We start from the raw sequence: 18,254 nt of genomic DNA, 5'->3' as shown, positions 1-18,254 counted from the left end.
TGATCTCTCCAAAACCACATGTTGTTGCCAGCCTCCTCAGCTCTGTCAGATATCTGTCCACATTTTCACCATCCTCCTGATGTCTTGTGAAAATGTTATATCTTTCCACTGTCTCATTCTTCTTTGGGTCACAGTGTTTCTCAAATGCCTGCACAATATCGGCTAGAAGGAGGTTGTCTGTGTGTTGGAGTAAGGCCGGGGTCACACTAACCGATGCCAAATACGGTCCGTAGTTTACAGGCGTAATACGGATGAATGACCCCTAAATAGTGCTCCGTATGTCATCCGTAAGCAAGGTGTGGTCGCGTATTTTGTGCATGTAAGCATCCGTATGTAATCCGTATGCCATTCGTAAGCAATCCGTATGGCGAGATTTTCTCGCCGCCTTGCAAAATGGACATATAATGGAGCCCTATGACAGGGTTTCTAACAGAAACGAAATAATAGATATAGACACATAGAATGCATATATAGATATATACTGTATATATATATATACATACATGTCATTGTGACAAACATATATATATTTATATTTCACAGAGTTCTTCATAGCAGAATAGCCGCTAATGAAATTGCCGGCTTCTATCAAATCATTCCCCAACCCGACATGAAATGACACATGGTTTACATTCAGTAAAGCATTTCATTTCATGTTTTTTTATATGTCCCTGACTAATAATTAGATGAGGGTTTGTGTGCAAAATTTGGGAGTTGTAGTTGTTATTTTAAGGGGTTAATTCCTAGTTAAAAAATGTGTGGGCTTCCCATTGCCCTGTAGCGGTGGCGAATGGGTTAATCTAACAAAGGGTTAATGTCACCTTGCAATTGAATGGTGACATTAACCCTTTGTTAGATTAACCCACTCGCCACCACTATAGGGCAATGGGAAGCCCACACATTTTTTAACAATGAATTAACCCCTTAAAATAACAACTACAACTCCCAAATTTTGCACACAATCCCTCATCTAATTATTAGTCAGGGACATATAAAAAAACATGAAATGAAATGCTTTACTGAATGTAAACCATGTGTCATTTCATGTCGGGTTGGGGAATGATTTGATAGAAGCCGGCAATTTAATTAGCAGCTATTCTGCTATGAAGAACTCTGTGAAATGTAAATATATATATATATGTTTGTCACAATGACATTTATGTATATATATATATATGTATTCTATGTGTATATATCTATTCTTTCTTTCTTTATTAAACCTGTGAGTGTGAGTTTACTGTATAGCGCACTGAATTGCCGGCTTTTCTAAAAGACACCGGGTGCGTATTTCTCGCAAGTCACATGTGAGGTCCGTGTGTAATGCGTATTTTTTGTGCACCCATAGACTTGCATTGGCGTACTACGGGCGTGGTACGCTGACAATCGCAGCATGCTGTGATTGGCACGGACCGTAGAATACGCCGTAGAAATATACGGCTTTTGGGAGCAAACCCATAGAGAATAATTTATCCGTGTGTAATGCGTGCTTTTAACGCCTCTCACTCATCCGTATTCCTCGCCAGTGTGACCCCGGCCTAAGGTGTGGGCTAATTCTCTGCCATTTTCCCCAATAAGGTAATAAAATAGATTCACTTTTCATTTGTCATCACTGGGGCCACTGTGAGATCCACATACAGTGTAAACTCTTCCTTCCAATGTCTCCAAGTCTGGGACAAATTACATGAAGTCACATCCAGTCCCTGAGGGGGCTTCAGACCAGTCTCCACTTTGCAGTAATGTCAGGGAGTCTGTACTTACAGGTGCTGTGATTCTCTGTGATCCTCTGTACAGTCCCAGTCTCACACAAGCTCTGAGGATTTGCAGGTTCTGTGCCCAGCTGCCACCATGTTCTGTTATGTATTTCCGGTCAAGGATCACACTCCTTGGATATCTCCAGGCTTGTTTATTACATAAGACTTGTGATACATTCCTCCATTACAAGATGTCTGCTAACAACAACTAACCAACAAGTTCTTACACTCTATATTACACACCTCAAAGTAGTGAGACCCCTAGAGGCCACATCAACATATAACATATTGCTACAGTTCCCTTTAATGGTCAGGCTAAAAGTGAGAAGTAGTCATAAGGTAAAACTTTAATGTGGTGATTCGCAGTGTAGAACACTCACATGAGCAGCTTCTTCCAACGCAACCCTTGGTACTTTTCCCCAGCAAAATGATACCCCACATGTCTAGCAAAGCCCCTTTTGGGCTATCTGTTTTAAATTGCTGGATTCACTGAGATGCCTTTCCAATAAGGAAAAGCGATCAAAAAAGGCATTCACACCCCAGACCTCTAGGAATTTATAGTGTTATTATCTAAGAGCTACTAAGCACCATTATCATTATTATGCACTATTATACATTCACTGTATAATATTATGTGCATAGTATGGAAGTGTATTATTAACTGAGCGGAGCAGAAGAGGAAGAGCTGCTCTGATGATAATTGGTGAAATGAAGCAGGGGAATCGCTAGCTGACCCTGAAGATATTATCACTGTGCAAAAAAGGCAGGTAGTTAGCAGATAGCGGCATGTTACTGCTTATCCCTAAAAAAAAATCACTAAACTCACCAACTCATCATGAGAACTTAACCTACCACAATATTAAAAGACCTTACTTTCATTTATACATTTTAAACAAATTTGTAATGCCTAAAGTATTTCATATTATATATGGCTGACACCATCCTCACGTGTGGTGAGTTGCTCCATCGTTTTGCTCCATGGATGGTAATGAAGACCTAATACATAAGCACTGAGGCAGTGGAAGGCTTACAGACATGTTGTACCTGGATTCCATGACACCATCTTGTGAATAATCCACATGCAAGAATGTTTTTATCATATTATATGTCACAGTTTTTCCATTTTGATAGTGAAGGAATTCTTTTCCTCTGACAGTAATTCCTCATGAAGCTCAACACTGTTAATTTCTTGACTTTTATCCTTGACTGAGTAATAGTTCTTAAACATTTTCTGATGCACATTTGGCTCTTTCTGGAGAGAAATACATAGATACACATTATGTAAATTACATTTATTAATTATTATATTTTACTATTCATAATAGTTTTGATTCATTTAATGTACTCCATTAACCCCTTCACCCCCAAGGGAGGTTTGCACGTTCATGACCGGGCCAATTTTTACAATTCTGACCACTGTACCTTTATGAGGTCATAACTCTGGAACGCTTCCATGGATCCCGGTGATTCTGACATTGTTTTCTCGTGACATATTGTACTTCATGTTAGTGGTAAAATTTCATTCAAATAACTTGCGTTTATTTGTGAGAAAAACAGAAATTTGGCAAAAATTTTGAAAATTTCGCAATTTTCCAACTTTGAATTTTTATGCCCTTAATTCAAAGAGATACGGCACACAAAAAACTTGATAACTAACATTACCCACATGTTTACTTTACATCAGCAGAATTTTGGAACCAAAATTTTTTTTTGTTAGGAAGTTATAAGGGTTAAAAGTTGACCAGCGATTTCTCATTTTTACAACACCATTTTATTTTTAGGACCACATCACATTTGAAGCCACTTTGAGGGGTCTATATGATAGAAAATACCCAAAAGTGACACCATTCTAAAAACTGCACCCCTTAAGGTGCTCAAAACCACATTCAAGAAGTTTATTAACCCTTTAGGTGCGTCACAGGAATTTTTTTGAATATTTAAAAAAAATGAACATCTAACTTTTTTTCACAAAAAAAATAATTCAGGTTCAATTTTTTTTATTTTACCAAGGGTAACAGGAGAAATTGGACTGCAAAAGTTATTGTGCAATTTGTCCTGAGTACGCTGATACCTGATATGTGGGGGGGAACCACTGTTTCAGCGCATGGCAGAGCTCAGAATGGAAGGAGCGCCGTTTGACTTTTTCAATGCAAAATTGGCTGGAATTCAGATCCGACGCCATGTCACGTTTGGAGAGTCCCTGATGTACCTAAACAGTGGAAACCCCCTACAAGTGACCCCATTTTGGAAACTAGACCCCCCAAGGAACTTATCTAGATATGTGGTGAGAACTTTGAACCCACAAGGACTTTACAGAAGTTTATAACGTACAGCGGTACAATTAAAAAATCATATTTTTTCCACAAAAATGACCTTTTCACCACAATTTTTATTTTCCCAAGGGTAACAGGACCCTAAAAGTTATTGTGCTATTTGTCCTCAGTACGCTGATACCCCACATGTGGGGGTAAACCACTATTTGGGCGCATAGCAGAGCTCGGAAGGGAAGCAGCGCCATTTGACGTTTTTGGCTGGAATTGAGATCGGACATCATGTCGCGATTGGAAAACCCCTGATGCACCAAAACAGTGGAAACCCCCCACAAATGACACCATTTTGGAAACTAAACCCCCTAAGGAACTTATCTAGATGTGTGGTAAGAACTTTGAACCCCCAAGGGCTTCACAGAAGTTTATAACATAAAGCCGTACAATTGAAAAATCATATTTTTTCCACAAAAATGATCTTTTCACCCTCAATTCTTATTTTTCCAAGGGTAACAGGACCCTAAAAGTTATTGTGCAATTTGTCCTGAGTACGCTGATACCCCACATGTGGGGGTAAACCACTATTTGGGCGCATGGCAGAGCTCGGAAGGGAAGCAGCGCCATTTGACGTTTTTGGCTGGAATTGAGATCGAACACCATGTCGCGATTGGAAAACCCCTGATGTACCAAAACAGTGGAAACCCCCCACAAATGACACCATTTTGGAAACTAGACCCCCTAGGGAACTTATCTAGATGTGTGGTGAGAACTTTGAACCCCCAAGGGCTCCACAGAAGTTTATAACATAAAGCCGTACAATTAAAAAATCTTATTTTTTCCACAAAAATGATCTTTTCACCCTCAATTCTTATTTTTCCAAGGGTAACAGAACCCTAAAAGTTATTGTGCAATTTGTCCTGAGTACGCTGATACCCCACATGTGGGGGTAAACCACTATTTGGGCGCATGGCAGAGCTCGGAAGGGAAGCAGCACCATTTGACGTTTTTGGCTGGAATTGAGATCGGACACCATGTCGTGATTGGAAAACCCCTAATGTACCTAAACAGTGGAAACCCCCCACAAATGACACCATTTTGTAAACTAGACCCCCCAAGGAACTTATCTAGATGTGTGGTGAGCACTTTGAACCCCCCAGTGCTTCACAGAAGTTTAAAATGCCAGGGCGTGAAAATAAAAAATTCGTATTTTTTCCACAAACATGATCAATTAGTCCCCAATTTTTTTATTTTCCCAAGGGTAACAGGAGAAATTGAACCCCAAAAGTTGTTGTACAATTTGTCCTGAGTACGCTGACACCCCATATGTGGGAGAAAACTACTGTATGGACACACGTCAGGGCTCGGAAGGGAAGTAGTGACGTTTTGGAATGCAGACTTTGATGGAATGGTCTGCGGGTGTCATGTTGCCTTTGGAGAGCCCCTAATGTACCTAAACAGTGGAAACCCCCCACAAATGACCCCATTTTAAAAACTAGACCCCCTAAGGAACTTATCTAGATGTGAGGTGAGCACTTTGAACCCCCAAAGGCTTCACAGAAGTTTATAATGCCAGGGCATGAAAATAAAAAAATCGTATTTTTTCCACAAACATGATCAATTAGTCCCCAATTTTTTATTTTCCCAAGGGTAACAGGAGAAATTGAACCCCAATAGTTGTTGTCCAATTTGTCCTGAGTACGCTAACACCCCATATGTGGGAGAAAACTACTGTATGGACACACGTCGGGGCTTGGAAGGGAAGCAGTGACGTTTTGGAATGCAGACTTTAATGGAATGGTCTGCGGGTGTCATGTGCGTTTGGAGAGCCCCTGATGTACCTAATCTATTGAAACTCCCCACAAGTGACCCCATTTTGGACACTAGACCCCCCACGGAACTTATCTAGATGTGTGGTGAGCACTTTGAACCCCCAAGTGCTTCACAGAAGTTTATAACGCTCGGACATGAAAATAAAAAAATCTTTTTTTTCCACAAAAATGATATTTTTGCCCCCAATTTTTTATTTTCCTAAGGGTAACAGGAGAAATTGGACCCCAAAAATTGTTTTGCAATTTGACCTGAGTAGGCTGATACCCTACATGTGGGGGTAAAACACTGTTTGGGCGCATGGCAGAGCTTGGAAGGGAAGGAGCACCATTTGACTTTTTCAACTCAGAATTGGCTGGAATTGAGATCAGACGCCATGTTGCATTTGGAGAGCCCCTGATGTGCCCAAACAGTGGAAACCCCCAATTCGAACTCCAACCTGAACCCCAACACACCCCTAACCCTAATCTCAGCCCTAACCCTAACCCTAGCCCTAACGCTAGCCCTAACCCTAACCCTAGCCCTAGCCCTAACCCTAATGGAAAAATACTTTTTTTTATTTTATTATTTTTCCCTAACTAATGGGGTGATAACGGGGGGTTTGATTTACTATTTATGGCGGTTTTTATATTTGGCAGCTGTCGCACGCTAAAAGACGCTTTTTATTGTAAAAATAGTTTTTGCATCACCACATATTGAGAGCTATAATTTTTCCGTATTTTGACCCACCGAGTCATGTGAGGTCTTATTTTTTGCGGGATGAGTTGACGTTTTTATTGGTACCATTTTCGGGCACGTGACATTTTTTGATCGCTTTTTATTCCGATTTTTGGGACGCAGAATGAACAAAAACCAGCGCTTCATGAATTTCTTTTGGGGGGGGTGCGTTTACACCGTTCCGCGTGCGATAAAATTGATAAAGCGGTTTTATTCTTCGGGTCAGTACGATTACAGCGATACCTCATTTAGGTCTTTTTTTATGTTTTGTCGGTTTTATGCAATGAAAACTATTTTATATAAAAAATAATTATTTTTGCATCGCTTTATTCTGCGAGCTATAACTTTTTTAATTTTTTGCTGATGATGCTGTGTGGTGGCTCGTTTTTTGCGGGACAAGATGACGTTTTCAGCGGTACCATGGATATTTATATGATCGCGCGTTATTACACTTTTTGTTTGGCGGTATGATAATAAATCATTATTTTTTGCTTTGTTTTTTATTTTTATTTTTTAAGGGGTTCGCTAAAGGGGTTAACTAATGGGACAGTTTTATAGGGCGGGTCGTTACGGACGCGGCGATACCTAACATGTATACTTTTATTGTTTGTTTTTTTTATTATTTCCAAGAAATGGATTTATTTGGGGGAATATTTTTTTTTTTTCTAATTTATTTGGCGATTTTTTTTAATTTATTTTTACACTTTTTTTTATTTTTTTTAACTTTATTAAATAGTCCCAGGTGGGACATCACTGTCCTGTGACAGATCGCTGATCTGTCACATCACAGATCACTGTGACAGATCAGCGATCTGTCACAGGCGGTGCAGAAGGCTTCCTCATGCCTGCGCTTTGCAGGCACTGAGGAAGCCAGCTTCCTGCAGGCCCCCGAAGGCCCCTGTCGCCATCTTGGATTCGGGGGCCTGCAGGAAAGGAGCCCCCCGCAGCAGCGCTGCACATTGCGCTGCCGTGGGGGGCTCAGGGAAGCACGGAGGGAGCCCCCTCCCTGCCGATGCTTCCCTTTAACCCCCGGTACACCGCGATCATGTTTGATCGTGGTGTGCAAGGGGATAACGTGTCAGGGGCGGTCCGTGACCGCCCCTGACACATTGTGCCGGGTGTCAGCTGTGATAATCAGCTGACACTCGGCCGCAATCAGCGGCGCTCACCACGTGGGCGCCGCTGATCGCGGTAGACGTACTATCCCGTCCATGGGCATAGGGGCCCGGGTCCCATGGACGGGATAGTACGTCTGATGTCAGGAAGGGGTTAAGAGACATGTATCTAGATCAAAGAGAAACATTATTTGAGTCTTGTAGCGAAAAAACACATGTTCCAGCATTCCTTTAAATCTTTGTTTTACATGTTTAAAATCTTCCTGTTTCTCCAAAAATGTGAAAAATAAACCTCAACAGCCAAAATGTCCTTAATCACGACATAAAAACAATGATACAAGCTGCACTCCAAGGCCGTGTCCACACATAGCGTAAATGCTGAGTTTTTTCTGCATGTTTTCTGTAGGTGTCTACATTACACTACACAATAACAATCTTCTGTTTTTTTCCCATGCTCCCTTTTTCCCATGCTCCTGAGTTCACCTCAGGTCAGCCGGGGACTCTGCACAGCCTCACTGACTACCGCTGATGTCACTGAGGCTGCGCGGAGTCCCTGGCTGACCGGAGGTGAACTGACAACGTGGGAAAAAGTTCAGAAACTATCCCACGCAAATCAGTTCATCCTCAGTCAGCCGGGGAGGCTGCGCAGAGATGAATTCATTCATTCGGCAGTGGTTTACATTGGGGCCGGAAGTATTAGCACCAGTCCCTGTTGTAAACTAGTTAACCCCTTCTGATGGATTGCAGTGGGGGACCTGACTGAACAGTGGAGAGTAGAGTTGAGCGAAACGGGTCGAAAAATTTCAAAAGTCGCCGACTTTTAGCAAAGTCGGGTTTCATGAAACGAAACCCGACACTAGGATGAGGTCGGCCACGAGGTCGGCGACTTACGCGCCAAAGTCGCATTTCAAAAGTTTGTTTTGCTCTCTTTTTTAGCCAATCAGGATCCACGGACACTGTGGGCAACGTGATGACATAGGCACGGGTCACCACCATCTTTCAGAAGGGCATGCAAGTGATTGGCTTGCTTTGGAGGGCATCACAGGGGGTATAAAAGGGCGTGCACGCCGACCGCCATCTTACTTCTGCCGATCTTAGCATAGGGAGAGGTTGCTGCTGATTCTGTAGGGAGAGTGTTAGGCAGGGAAGAAGAAAAAAAAACTGCTTCTGCTGCTAGCGATTGTGCCTGTACAACACACCAGTCACTGTGTGTGCAGTGCAAGGGGAGGCTATATTGTGGTGTATCAGTGGTGTTGGTTGTTGGGCTGCCTTCTAAGGCTTCCTGACAGCTGCATTGCTGTTTACCCACTGCTCTGCAAACTGCTTCTTTAAAAGCAATCCCAATTTTTTTTTTTTTGTCCTGCTGAGGTACTGAGCTGCAAACTGCTTTTTTAAAAGCAATCCCAATTTTTTTTTTTTGTCCTGCTGAGGTACTGAGCGTGCATTTTTTCACACCATACAGCGGTGTACGCTCCTCACACAGTACCGTGTAACGGCTGTTATCACAGCCACAGTGAAGCTATCTGTGTCACTCTGTGAGAATAAGTCGAGGACATGTTCCGTTCTTACAGACCTGCACTCTAGGGAGATTCCTACTCTGCCCAATTCTACATACACCTTGTAGTTTGTGATACACTAGCCAATTTCTGCCTGTGACATAGCGCTGTGATATTCAGTGGGCCTCACACAATCCAAAAGTGTCCAGTGTCCACAAGTGTCTGCAGAAATTCAAAATCTCACTTATCCTCTAGTCACTTTGGTCACAGCTGTGCCATCGAGCCTGTGACATAGCGCTCAGATATTCAGTGGGCCTCACACAATCCAAAAGTGTCCAGTGTCCACAAGTGTCTGCAGAAATTCAAAATCTCACTTATCCTCTAGTCACTTTGGTCACAGCTGTGCCATCGAGCCTGTGACATAGCGCTCAGATATTTAGTGGGCCTCACACAATCCAAAAGTGTCCAGTGTCCACTAGTGTGTGCAGAAATTCAAAATCTCACTTATCCTCTAGTCACTTTGGTCACAGCTGTGCCATCGAGCCTGTGACATAGCGCTCAGATATTCAGTGGGCCTCACACAATCCAAAAGTGTCCAGTGTCCACTAGTGTGAGCAGAAATTCAAAATCTCCCCTGTCCTATAGACACCTTGTACCTTGTTTTACATTACTATATAGTTTGTTGGATTTTGTCTACATTTCTAACAAAAATGAGGAAGGCTGGTGGAAGAGGCCGTGGAATTGGGCGGGGGTTGGCAGCTGGTAATGATGGTGTTGGTGGTGGATCTGATGGTAGTGGCAAGAGCAAAATAGGACCGAATGCAGGAGGTATTGAGCCTGCGTCATCGTCTGGCTCCATAAGGCTTCGAAGGCTTAGTTTTCTAGGAGTTGGCAAACCGCTTTTAAAGCAAGAGCATCAGGAAAAAGTTTTGTCTTACATTGCTGACTCAGCCTCCAGCTCTATCGCCTCCTCTTCTTCAGTTGTAAAAAGTAAAAGCACTGAGTCATCATTGGAGGCTCATGTTCATGAACCACACCTTTCCTTGTGTCCTTCACCCCAACCAAGATTGAAGGATGATGCAGGCCATACTACTGATTACTCCATGGAGCTGTTTTCACATACCATGCCTGGATTATCAAGTCAAATGGTGAATTACCCAGGCCAAGACGAATCTGACATGGAGTGCACTGATGCACAGCCGCTGATGGATGATTCTGCTGGTACATTCACTCAGAGCACTACATTGTCCTCGCAGTGTACAGAGCCAGATTCTGACCCTGATGAGACTCAGGTGCCCCTTCCCGCACACTACACCACCATACACGGTGACACAGAGGAAGGTGCACATGACATTGAAGAGGAGGTGATGGATGACCCAGTTGTTGACCCAGATTGGCATCCATTGGGGGAAGAGGGTGCTGTTTCCAATAGCTCAGATGAGGAGCATCCACAGCAGACATCGACATCGCAACAGCTGTTATCTGGCAGGCCCGGAGCACTCCAAAGACAGGTTCCAAAAATCAAAAGAGTTGCTGGACAGCTTGTCCAGAGGGTCAAAAGATCACAGCGTGCTAGGCCGCAAAATGTCTGCCAAAGTAGGAAGAGTGCAGTGTGGCACTTTTTTGAACAAAATCCTCATGATCAGGCCAAGGTTATCTGTAAGAAGTGCGCAAAGACTTTTAGCCGAGGGAAAAATCTGAAAAATTTGAATACCAGTTGCATGCTTAGACATTTAAACACCATGCACTTGCAAGCGTGGACACAACACCAAACCTCAAGTGCCACATGTGCAACTGATCACAACGAAGGTAGTCAGCAACGCTACATTGTTTCCCCCACTGTAAGCCCACCGGTTAGCACAGCAGCAAATGTTGAGGTGTCGTTGCAAGGCCACAGCAGTCAGGGAATCCCACTGTTATATCAATGAAAGACTGATTCTAGGCCATCAGAAAGAACACCAACTCCATCACCATCATCAACCCTCTCTCAGTCCACCCTGTCCACCGCTACTTCCACCATATGCAGCTCTCAAGTCCAGCTCACCCTCCCAGACACTATGAGTAGGTCAAGAAAGTACTCAGTCTCTCATCCGCGTACACTGGGTTTGAACGCCCACATTGCCAAACTAATCTCGTTTGAGATGATGCCCTTTCGGTTGGTGGAAAGCGCAGCTTTCCGCGAACTCATGGCCTATGCAGTACCACGCTATGACCTACCCAGTCGCCACTTCTTCTCTCGCAAAGCCATCCCAGCCCTCCACCATCATGTGAAAGACCGCATTGTCCATGCACTCAAGCAGTCAGTGAGCGGAAAGGTGCACCTCACAACTGATGCATGGTCCAGTCGGCATGGCCAGGGCCGTTACGTGTCCATCACTGCGCACTGGGTTAATGTGGTGGATGCAGGGTCCACAGGGGACAGCGGTGGTGAGACAGTGCTGCCTAGACCACGGTATAGGAAACAGTTGGCTGTAGGCGTTCGACCCTCCTCCTCCTCCTCCTCCAGAAGCGAAAGCTCGTCCACAGAGCGCAGTCGTACGAGCACTCCATCTGCAGCTGCCACTGTTGCACACGAGGTGTCCCCCTATCGAGGAGCTAGTGGAAAGCGTCAGCAGGCTGTGTTGAAGATGATGTGTTTGGGCGACAGACACAACGCCGAGGTGCTGGCCGAGTACTTGAAGCGACAAACTGAGTCATGGCTGGGCAGTGTACATCTTGAGGCAGGCAAGGTAGTTAGTGATAACGGCCGTAATTTTGTGGCAGCCATAGCCCTTTCAAAACTCAGCCACATACCTTGCTTGGCTCACACCTTGAACCTGGTGGTGCAGTGCTTCCTCAAAAATTATCCGGAGTTAACAGCCCTGCTCCAGAAGGTGCAAAGACTGTGCGCGCACATCCGCCGGTCGCCTGTACACTCCGTTCGTGTGCAGAAGCTGCAGCGATTGCTCCACCTTCCCAACCACCGCCTCATTATCGACATTGCAACAAGGTGGAACTCCACCCTGCACATGGTGGAGCGGCTGTGCAAGCAGAGGCAGGCCATAATGCATTTGTGGGAGGATACACGGCCAGGCACTTTGAGAGCAGACATGGAGTTGACAGGTGTGCAGTGGTCGAAGCTGAAAGACCTCTGTAAAGTCCTTCAGTGTTTTGAGGAATGCACACGGCTGGTAAGCGCAGACGACGCCATCCTAAGCATGAGCATCCCACTTATGCGTCTGCTCATGCAAACTTTGATGCACCTTAAGGAGCAGGCTTCTGCAGCCAATGTTGATGAGGAGGAAGAGGAGGAGGGAATCCTTGATGACATTCAGCCATTGTCTGCTCAGGGACCTCTCCTGGACGAGGTGGAGGAAAAAGAGGAGGAGGAGGATGATGGGGATGATTACTTAGGGGAGGAGGATGCATCTCGTGGGGCAAGTGAAAATGTTGGCGTGGCAAGGTCTGGTACAGGGTTTGTGCGTGACTGGAGGGATGTGGCTTTGCCAGAAAGTGCTCCTCCAACCAGCACTCGCAGTGCATCATTGACACCGGGAACATTGGCCCACATGTCAGATTATGCCTTGCAGATCCTAAAAAGGGACCCCCGCATTGCCAAAATGATGAACGATGACGACTACTGGTTGGCCAGCATCCTGCATCCACGCTATAAAGGCAAATTACAAAACATCATGCCACAGGAGAACCTTGACCTAATATTGGCTAATAAACAAGCAACTCTGGTAAATCGGTTGCTTGAGGCATTCCCAGCACACAGCAGCGGTGATGGTTCTCACACGAGCCGTACGGGCCGGGGTCAGCTTGGCAGAGGTGTTCGTGGTGCACACAGCAGAAGTGGCGTTGGAGACAGGGGTTTCATGACAATGTTGTGGACTGATTTTTCAAGTACCGCTCACACAACTGGTAATACTGCATCGATGGAAAGTGACAGGAGACAGCAGTTGTCAACTATGGTTACAAACTACTTTTCCTCCCATATCGATGTTCTCCCACACAGTTCATTCCCCTTTGACTATTGGGCCGCTAAACTGGACACCTGGCCTGAATTGGCACAATATGCCTTACAGGAGCTCGCTTGCCCAGCTGCAAGTGTGCTATCGGAAAGAGTCTTCAGTGCAGCTGGATCAATCCTGACAGAAAAAAGGACCCGTCTGTCAACCCAAAATGTGGATGATCTAACCTTCATTAAAATAAACCACGCATGGGTTTCCAAGGATTTTGTCCCACCTTCCCCTGATGACACATAGAGTGATAGAAAAATGGCTTGCTTTGGTCCACCTCTTCCTGGGACTTGACCTATTTCACCTTTTGCATCAGCTGAATGTCCAACATCAACATATGCCACTTTCTAAAACTCCCTAACTGTGCTGCCTCCCCCCCCCATGGCCGGGGTCACCACCTAGCGCACGACACCGTGCGAGTGCCATTGCCCTGGACAGGTGGGTAGGCTGACTCTTGGGCACGGGCACTGGCACAGGGTCCCTCATAGTGCAATCAAGTGTCTCTGATGGTGGTGGTGCACACCCGCCGTCAGACACACCGCCGTACTATGAGGGGCCCAGTGCCAGTACCGACGCCCACGAGTGGGCCCCCCTTGCTTGGGCAGGGCCCCAGCATTTGCAATCTTTACCTCTCCATGCTCCTCCGCTGTGTAGTCTGGGCCGTCAAATCCATACTGTGCCTGACACCGTTTGAGCCTGCCTCCTGATGTATAGACATATATTTTAAATGTGTACGCTATCCATACATGTTATCTGGGGATACGGTACCCTTTCTCACCTTTGTGCAATCACGTGCAATCCATACTGGGCCTAACACCGTCTGAGCCTGCCTCCTGATGTATAGACATATATTTTGAATGTGTACACTATCCATACATGTTATCTGGGGATACGGTACCCTTTCTCACCTTTGTGCAATCACGTGCAATCCATATTGGGCCTAACACCGTCTGAGCCTGCCTCCTGATGTATAGACATATATTTTGAATGTGTACGCTATCCATACATGTTATCTGGGGATACGGTACCCTTTCTAACCTTTGTGCAATCACGTGTAATTCATACTGGGCCTAACACCGTCTGAGCCTGCCTACTGATGTATAGACATATATTTTGAATGTGTACACTATCCATACATGTTATCTGGGGATACGGTACCCTTTCTCACCTTTGTGCAATCACATGTAATCCATACTGGGCGTGAGAACGGCTGGCGAGCTGTTAAGCAAGCTACAGCACCTGTGGTTTGCACACGTAAGTTTTTCATTTTTTCAGGAATGACGGTTAGGCCTAATTCCGGAACTGCGGTTGACCTGCACTTACTGGGAAATCATTGTTCGCGGGTAATAATTGTAATCAGTGATCCCCATCACTAACGTTGTTCAGCGGGTTATCTGCACCTGTAAGCGACAAACGCTGGCCTTTTCAGTGTAGCGCACATGCAGCCACGGACATGTATGGGCATGACACACCAGCTATTGGCCAATCTCATGTGCCAGAGCCTCACGTGTCCCTCTATAAGCCGGGCTCGGACCGCGGGGCATGACAGAGTCTCGTTCGTTAACGGAATTAAGCTTGCAATGTGTGCATCTGTTCTGTAGCTGGCATGGTTGAGGTTTCCCAGGTGGAGTCGAATTTAACCGTAGGCTCCACTCCTGGTGGTGCCCTTCTGGACATTCCTTTAAGGTTCAGCTTTGCAACCATACTGCCCATGTAAAACAAACACTTTGCCTTCATGAACGCTGTTTGGAGGGTCATGACTCGTGGGAATAACGCCGCCCAATCAGTTAACCTGCTAGAGAGATCGTTCGTTGCTCCCAAGCATGACATCACACTCCCTAGGAAGAAGGTAATGCCACTGTGGCGACCATACTCCTGGGGCGACACAAGTGCACTGATGCCCAGCCTCTGCTCGATGAATCTGCTGGTACATTGACCCAGACCACTACATTCCCCTCGCACGCTACACGGCCTGAATCTGACCCTGATGAAACTCAGGTTACCCTTCCCATATACAGTTCCATCTTACACGGTGACAAAGAGGAAGCTGCAGATGAAAGTGTAGGTTCGGCCCACCCGCCATCAGACACACCACCGTACTATCAGGGGCCCTGTGCCAGTGCCGTTGCCAACGAGTGGGCCCCCCCTGCTTGCTCAGGATCACAGCACTTGCAAAGTTGAAATACTGTGCAGTGAGATGGAAGATGGGGACGACGAGGAGTCCAGACTAGTACAGGGATTCCCTAGCGAGGAGACTTATTTGATTGTTTTCAATGTTGGGACAGCAATTTTTGGGGAGCACTATACTCTGGAGAATGATAGATGGGGCCCACCATACACTGGAACATTCCAAAGGTGGACATCAGACACTGGAGCAGCATTTACAGGGCCCATTATACACTAGAGCATTAGAAATGGGGCCCATTATGTTTGGAGCATTATTTGGGCCCATAAGACAGTGGAGCTTCATCCATGGGGACCAACATATACTGTAGCATTATGTGGAGCTCATCATATACTGTTTCAAACATTATATGGGACCAATGATTCTGTATGGAGAAATAGATGGGCCTCGTCATGAGATGTAAAAAGTGAAGTATTTTTCATTGTACTATACCGCTATTTCTCTGCCGTATCGGAACATGATGAGTTGTGGTATGTGTTAAAGGGGCTTTTCGCCCAGGGCACATGAAAACCTGGAGCCAGCCCTCCCCCCCCACAACTGTAGCCAAATAACCCCCATTTTTCAGTGCGTAACTTGTATTATGAAGTTAATTAAGGTTGACAAGCTTAAGTAAGAAGAATTGATGCTTTTGGCTTTCAAATGGGCACTGTTGGTGTGTTTCCTGTCCTCCTCTCACTGCCGACTTTTATTCCCCATTGACTTACATTGGGTTTCGTGTTTCGGGATGACCCCGACTTTTCCCTATAATCGGACGATCTTGCTCGACCCGACTTTTGGAAAAGTCGGGTTTCACGAAACGAAACGCGACCCTAAAAAAACAAAAGTCGCTCAACTCTAGTGGAGAGGTATGTATATTGTTGATTTTTTATTTTATTTTTTTTTTCAGGAGAACAAGAGATTCTGTTGGAACAGCAGAATAAATTTGGCAAAATTCTGTGTGATTATTTCATTAAAAGAATTTTTAATTAATGTGTGTGTGTCTTTTTAACCCTTTACTACTATAGGATTAATAATGGAGAGGTGTCTAAATGGAGTGACGATGCCCTAGCAGCTCTCTTTCGGAAGGGTTTGGCAGAAACCGTAAAAGATGTTATGGTGGGATTTCCTGTTCCCTCTGGTCTTGACGATTCTATGTCATTAGCCATTCAAGTTGATTGGCGTTTACGTGAACGTAAAACTACACGAGAGGCGTTGGCCGCCTTTTGAATGAATGTCTGAACCCATGCAATGTGATAGGGTTTTTGTCTAGGATGCAACGTCAGGAGTTTAGAAGGCGTAATAAGCTGTGTTTTTTCTGTGGAGATGCCTTTCATACTATTTCTGTCTGCCCTAAATGAGAAAAAACATTTTGCGCACACATTTGCCGTGGGCATTGTACGGCCTAAATTCCTTTTGGCAGTTACCCTGATCTGCTCCTTGTCTACATTTTCCGCTAAGGCTTTTGTAGATTCAGGAGCAGCTTTGAATCTGATGGATTTAGACTTTGCTAAACGTTGTGGTTTTCCCATGATACCCCTGCGGACTCCTATCCCTTTGAGGGGAATTGATGCTACTCCTTTGGCGGAGAATAAACTCCAGAATTGGACCCAGGTGACAATGCGGGTCGCCCCAGACCACCAAAAAAATTGTAAATTTTTGGTGTTGCATGATACTACTGTTCTGGGTTTTCCCTGGTTGTAAACTCATAATCCTGTCTTAGATTGGAAATCTGTGTCTGTGGTGAGTTGGGGTTGTCAGTGTGTTCTTAGTGACACTCCTGTTTTCTCCACCTCTCCCCAGTCTCATGATATTCCTGATTATTTGGTTGATTTTTCTGATGTATTTAGGGAGAGTAAGTCTGTGTCTTTGCCTCCTCATAGGAGTTATGACTGTGCAATTGAGTTAATGCCTGGGTGTAAATTTCGCAAGGGTCGGCTTTTCAACTTATCGGTACCCGAACATGATGCTATGCGATCTTATATCAAAGAGTCATTAGAGAAGGGTCATATTAGACCATCCTCTTCACCTTTAGGTGCTGGGTTTTTTGTGGCCAAGAAAGATGGTTCATTAAGGCCTTGCATTGACTATCGTTTTCTTCACAAAATCACTGTTAAATGTCAGTACCCGCTACCCCTGATTTCTGATTTATTTTACAGAGTTAAAAGTTCTTGCTGGTTTACCAAGCTTGACCTCAGGGGAGCATATAATCTTATTCGCATCAAGCACGGGATGAATGGAAGATGGCGTTTAATACTGCGGAGGGACATTTTGAGTACCTGGTGATGCCTTTTGGGCTCACTAATGCCCCTTCTGTCTTCCAATCTTTTATGAACGATATTTTCCAGGACTTTGTGGATAAGTTTTTGATCATTTATCTGGATGATATTTTGATCTTTTCCTGTGATTGGGATTCTCATGTGGAACATGTCTGGACTGTGTTCTGGATTCTGAGGGAAAATTCCCTGTATGTCAAGGGATCGAAGTGCCTCTTTGGTGTACAGAGGATTTCACTTTTGGGATTTATTTTGTCCCCGTCGGCTATTGAAATAGACCCGGCCAAGGTACAGGCCATTTATGATTGGGTTCAGCCCACTTCTTTGAAGGCTCTCCAGAAGTTTTTGGGTTTTGCTAATTTCTATCATAAATTTAAGAAATTTTTCTGGTATTGTCAAACCACTGACTGATCTGACCAAAAAGGGCGCTGATGTGGTGAATTGGTCTCCAGAGGCAGTCTCGGCATTTCAAAAGCTTAAGCGGAGATTCACTTCTGCTCCGGTTCTACAACAACCTGATGTCTCACTCCCATTTCAGGTGGAGGTAGATGCTTCTGTGATTGGTGCAGGAGCTGTTTTGTCCCAAAAAGATCCGGTGACTTCTAAAATGAATCCCTGTGCCTTCTTTTCTCAAAAATTCTCC

At 44.8% G+C, this 18,254-nt stretch overlaps 1 protein-coding gene across 1 annotated transcript in view; it reads right to left on the bottom strand.

The window, feature by feature from the left end:
* Nucleotides 1–2,080: 2,080 nt before the first annotated feature.
* The window catches only part of IL20RB (interleukin 20 receptor subunit beta), a 170,916-nt gene continuing 154,742 nt past the window's right edge, over nt 2,081–18,254 (bottom strand). Inside the window, exon 7 of the mRNA XM_073576507.1 lies at nt 2,081–3,003. Within this exon, the coding sequence (XP_073432608.1) occupies nt 2,860–3,003 (144 nt within the window). The 3' untranslated portion in view covers nt 2,081–2,859. The remainder of the gene's footprint in view (nt 3,004–18,254) is intronic.

Source organism: Dendrobates tinctorius, unplaced genomic scaffold (genome assembly GCF_039654945.1).
Source record: "Dendrobates tinctorius isolate UK_male_01 unplaced genomic scaffold, ASM3965494v1 ptg000049l, whole genome shotgun sequence".
NCBI classification, from domain to species: domain Eukaryota; kingdom Metazoa; phylum Chordata; class Amphibia; order Anura; family Dendrobatidae; genus Dendrobates; species Dendrobates tinctorius.
This window is presented reverse-complemented; position numbering and strand designations above follow the sequence as displayed.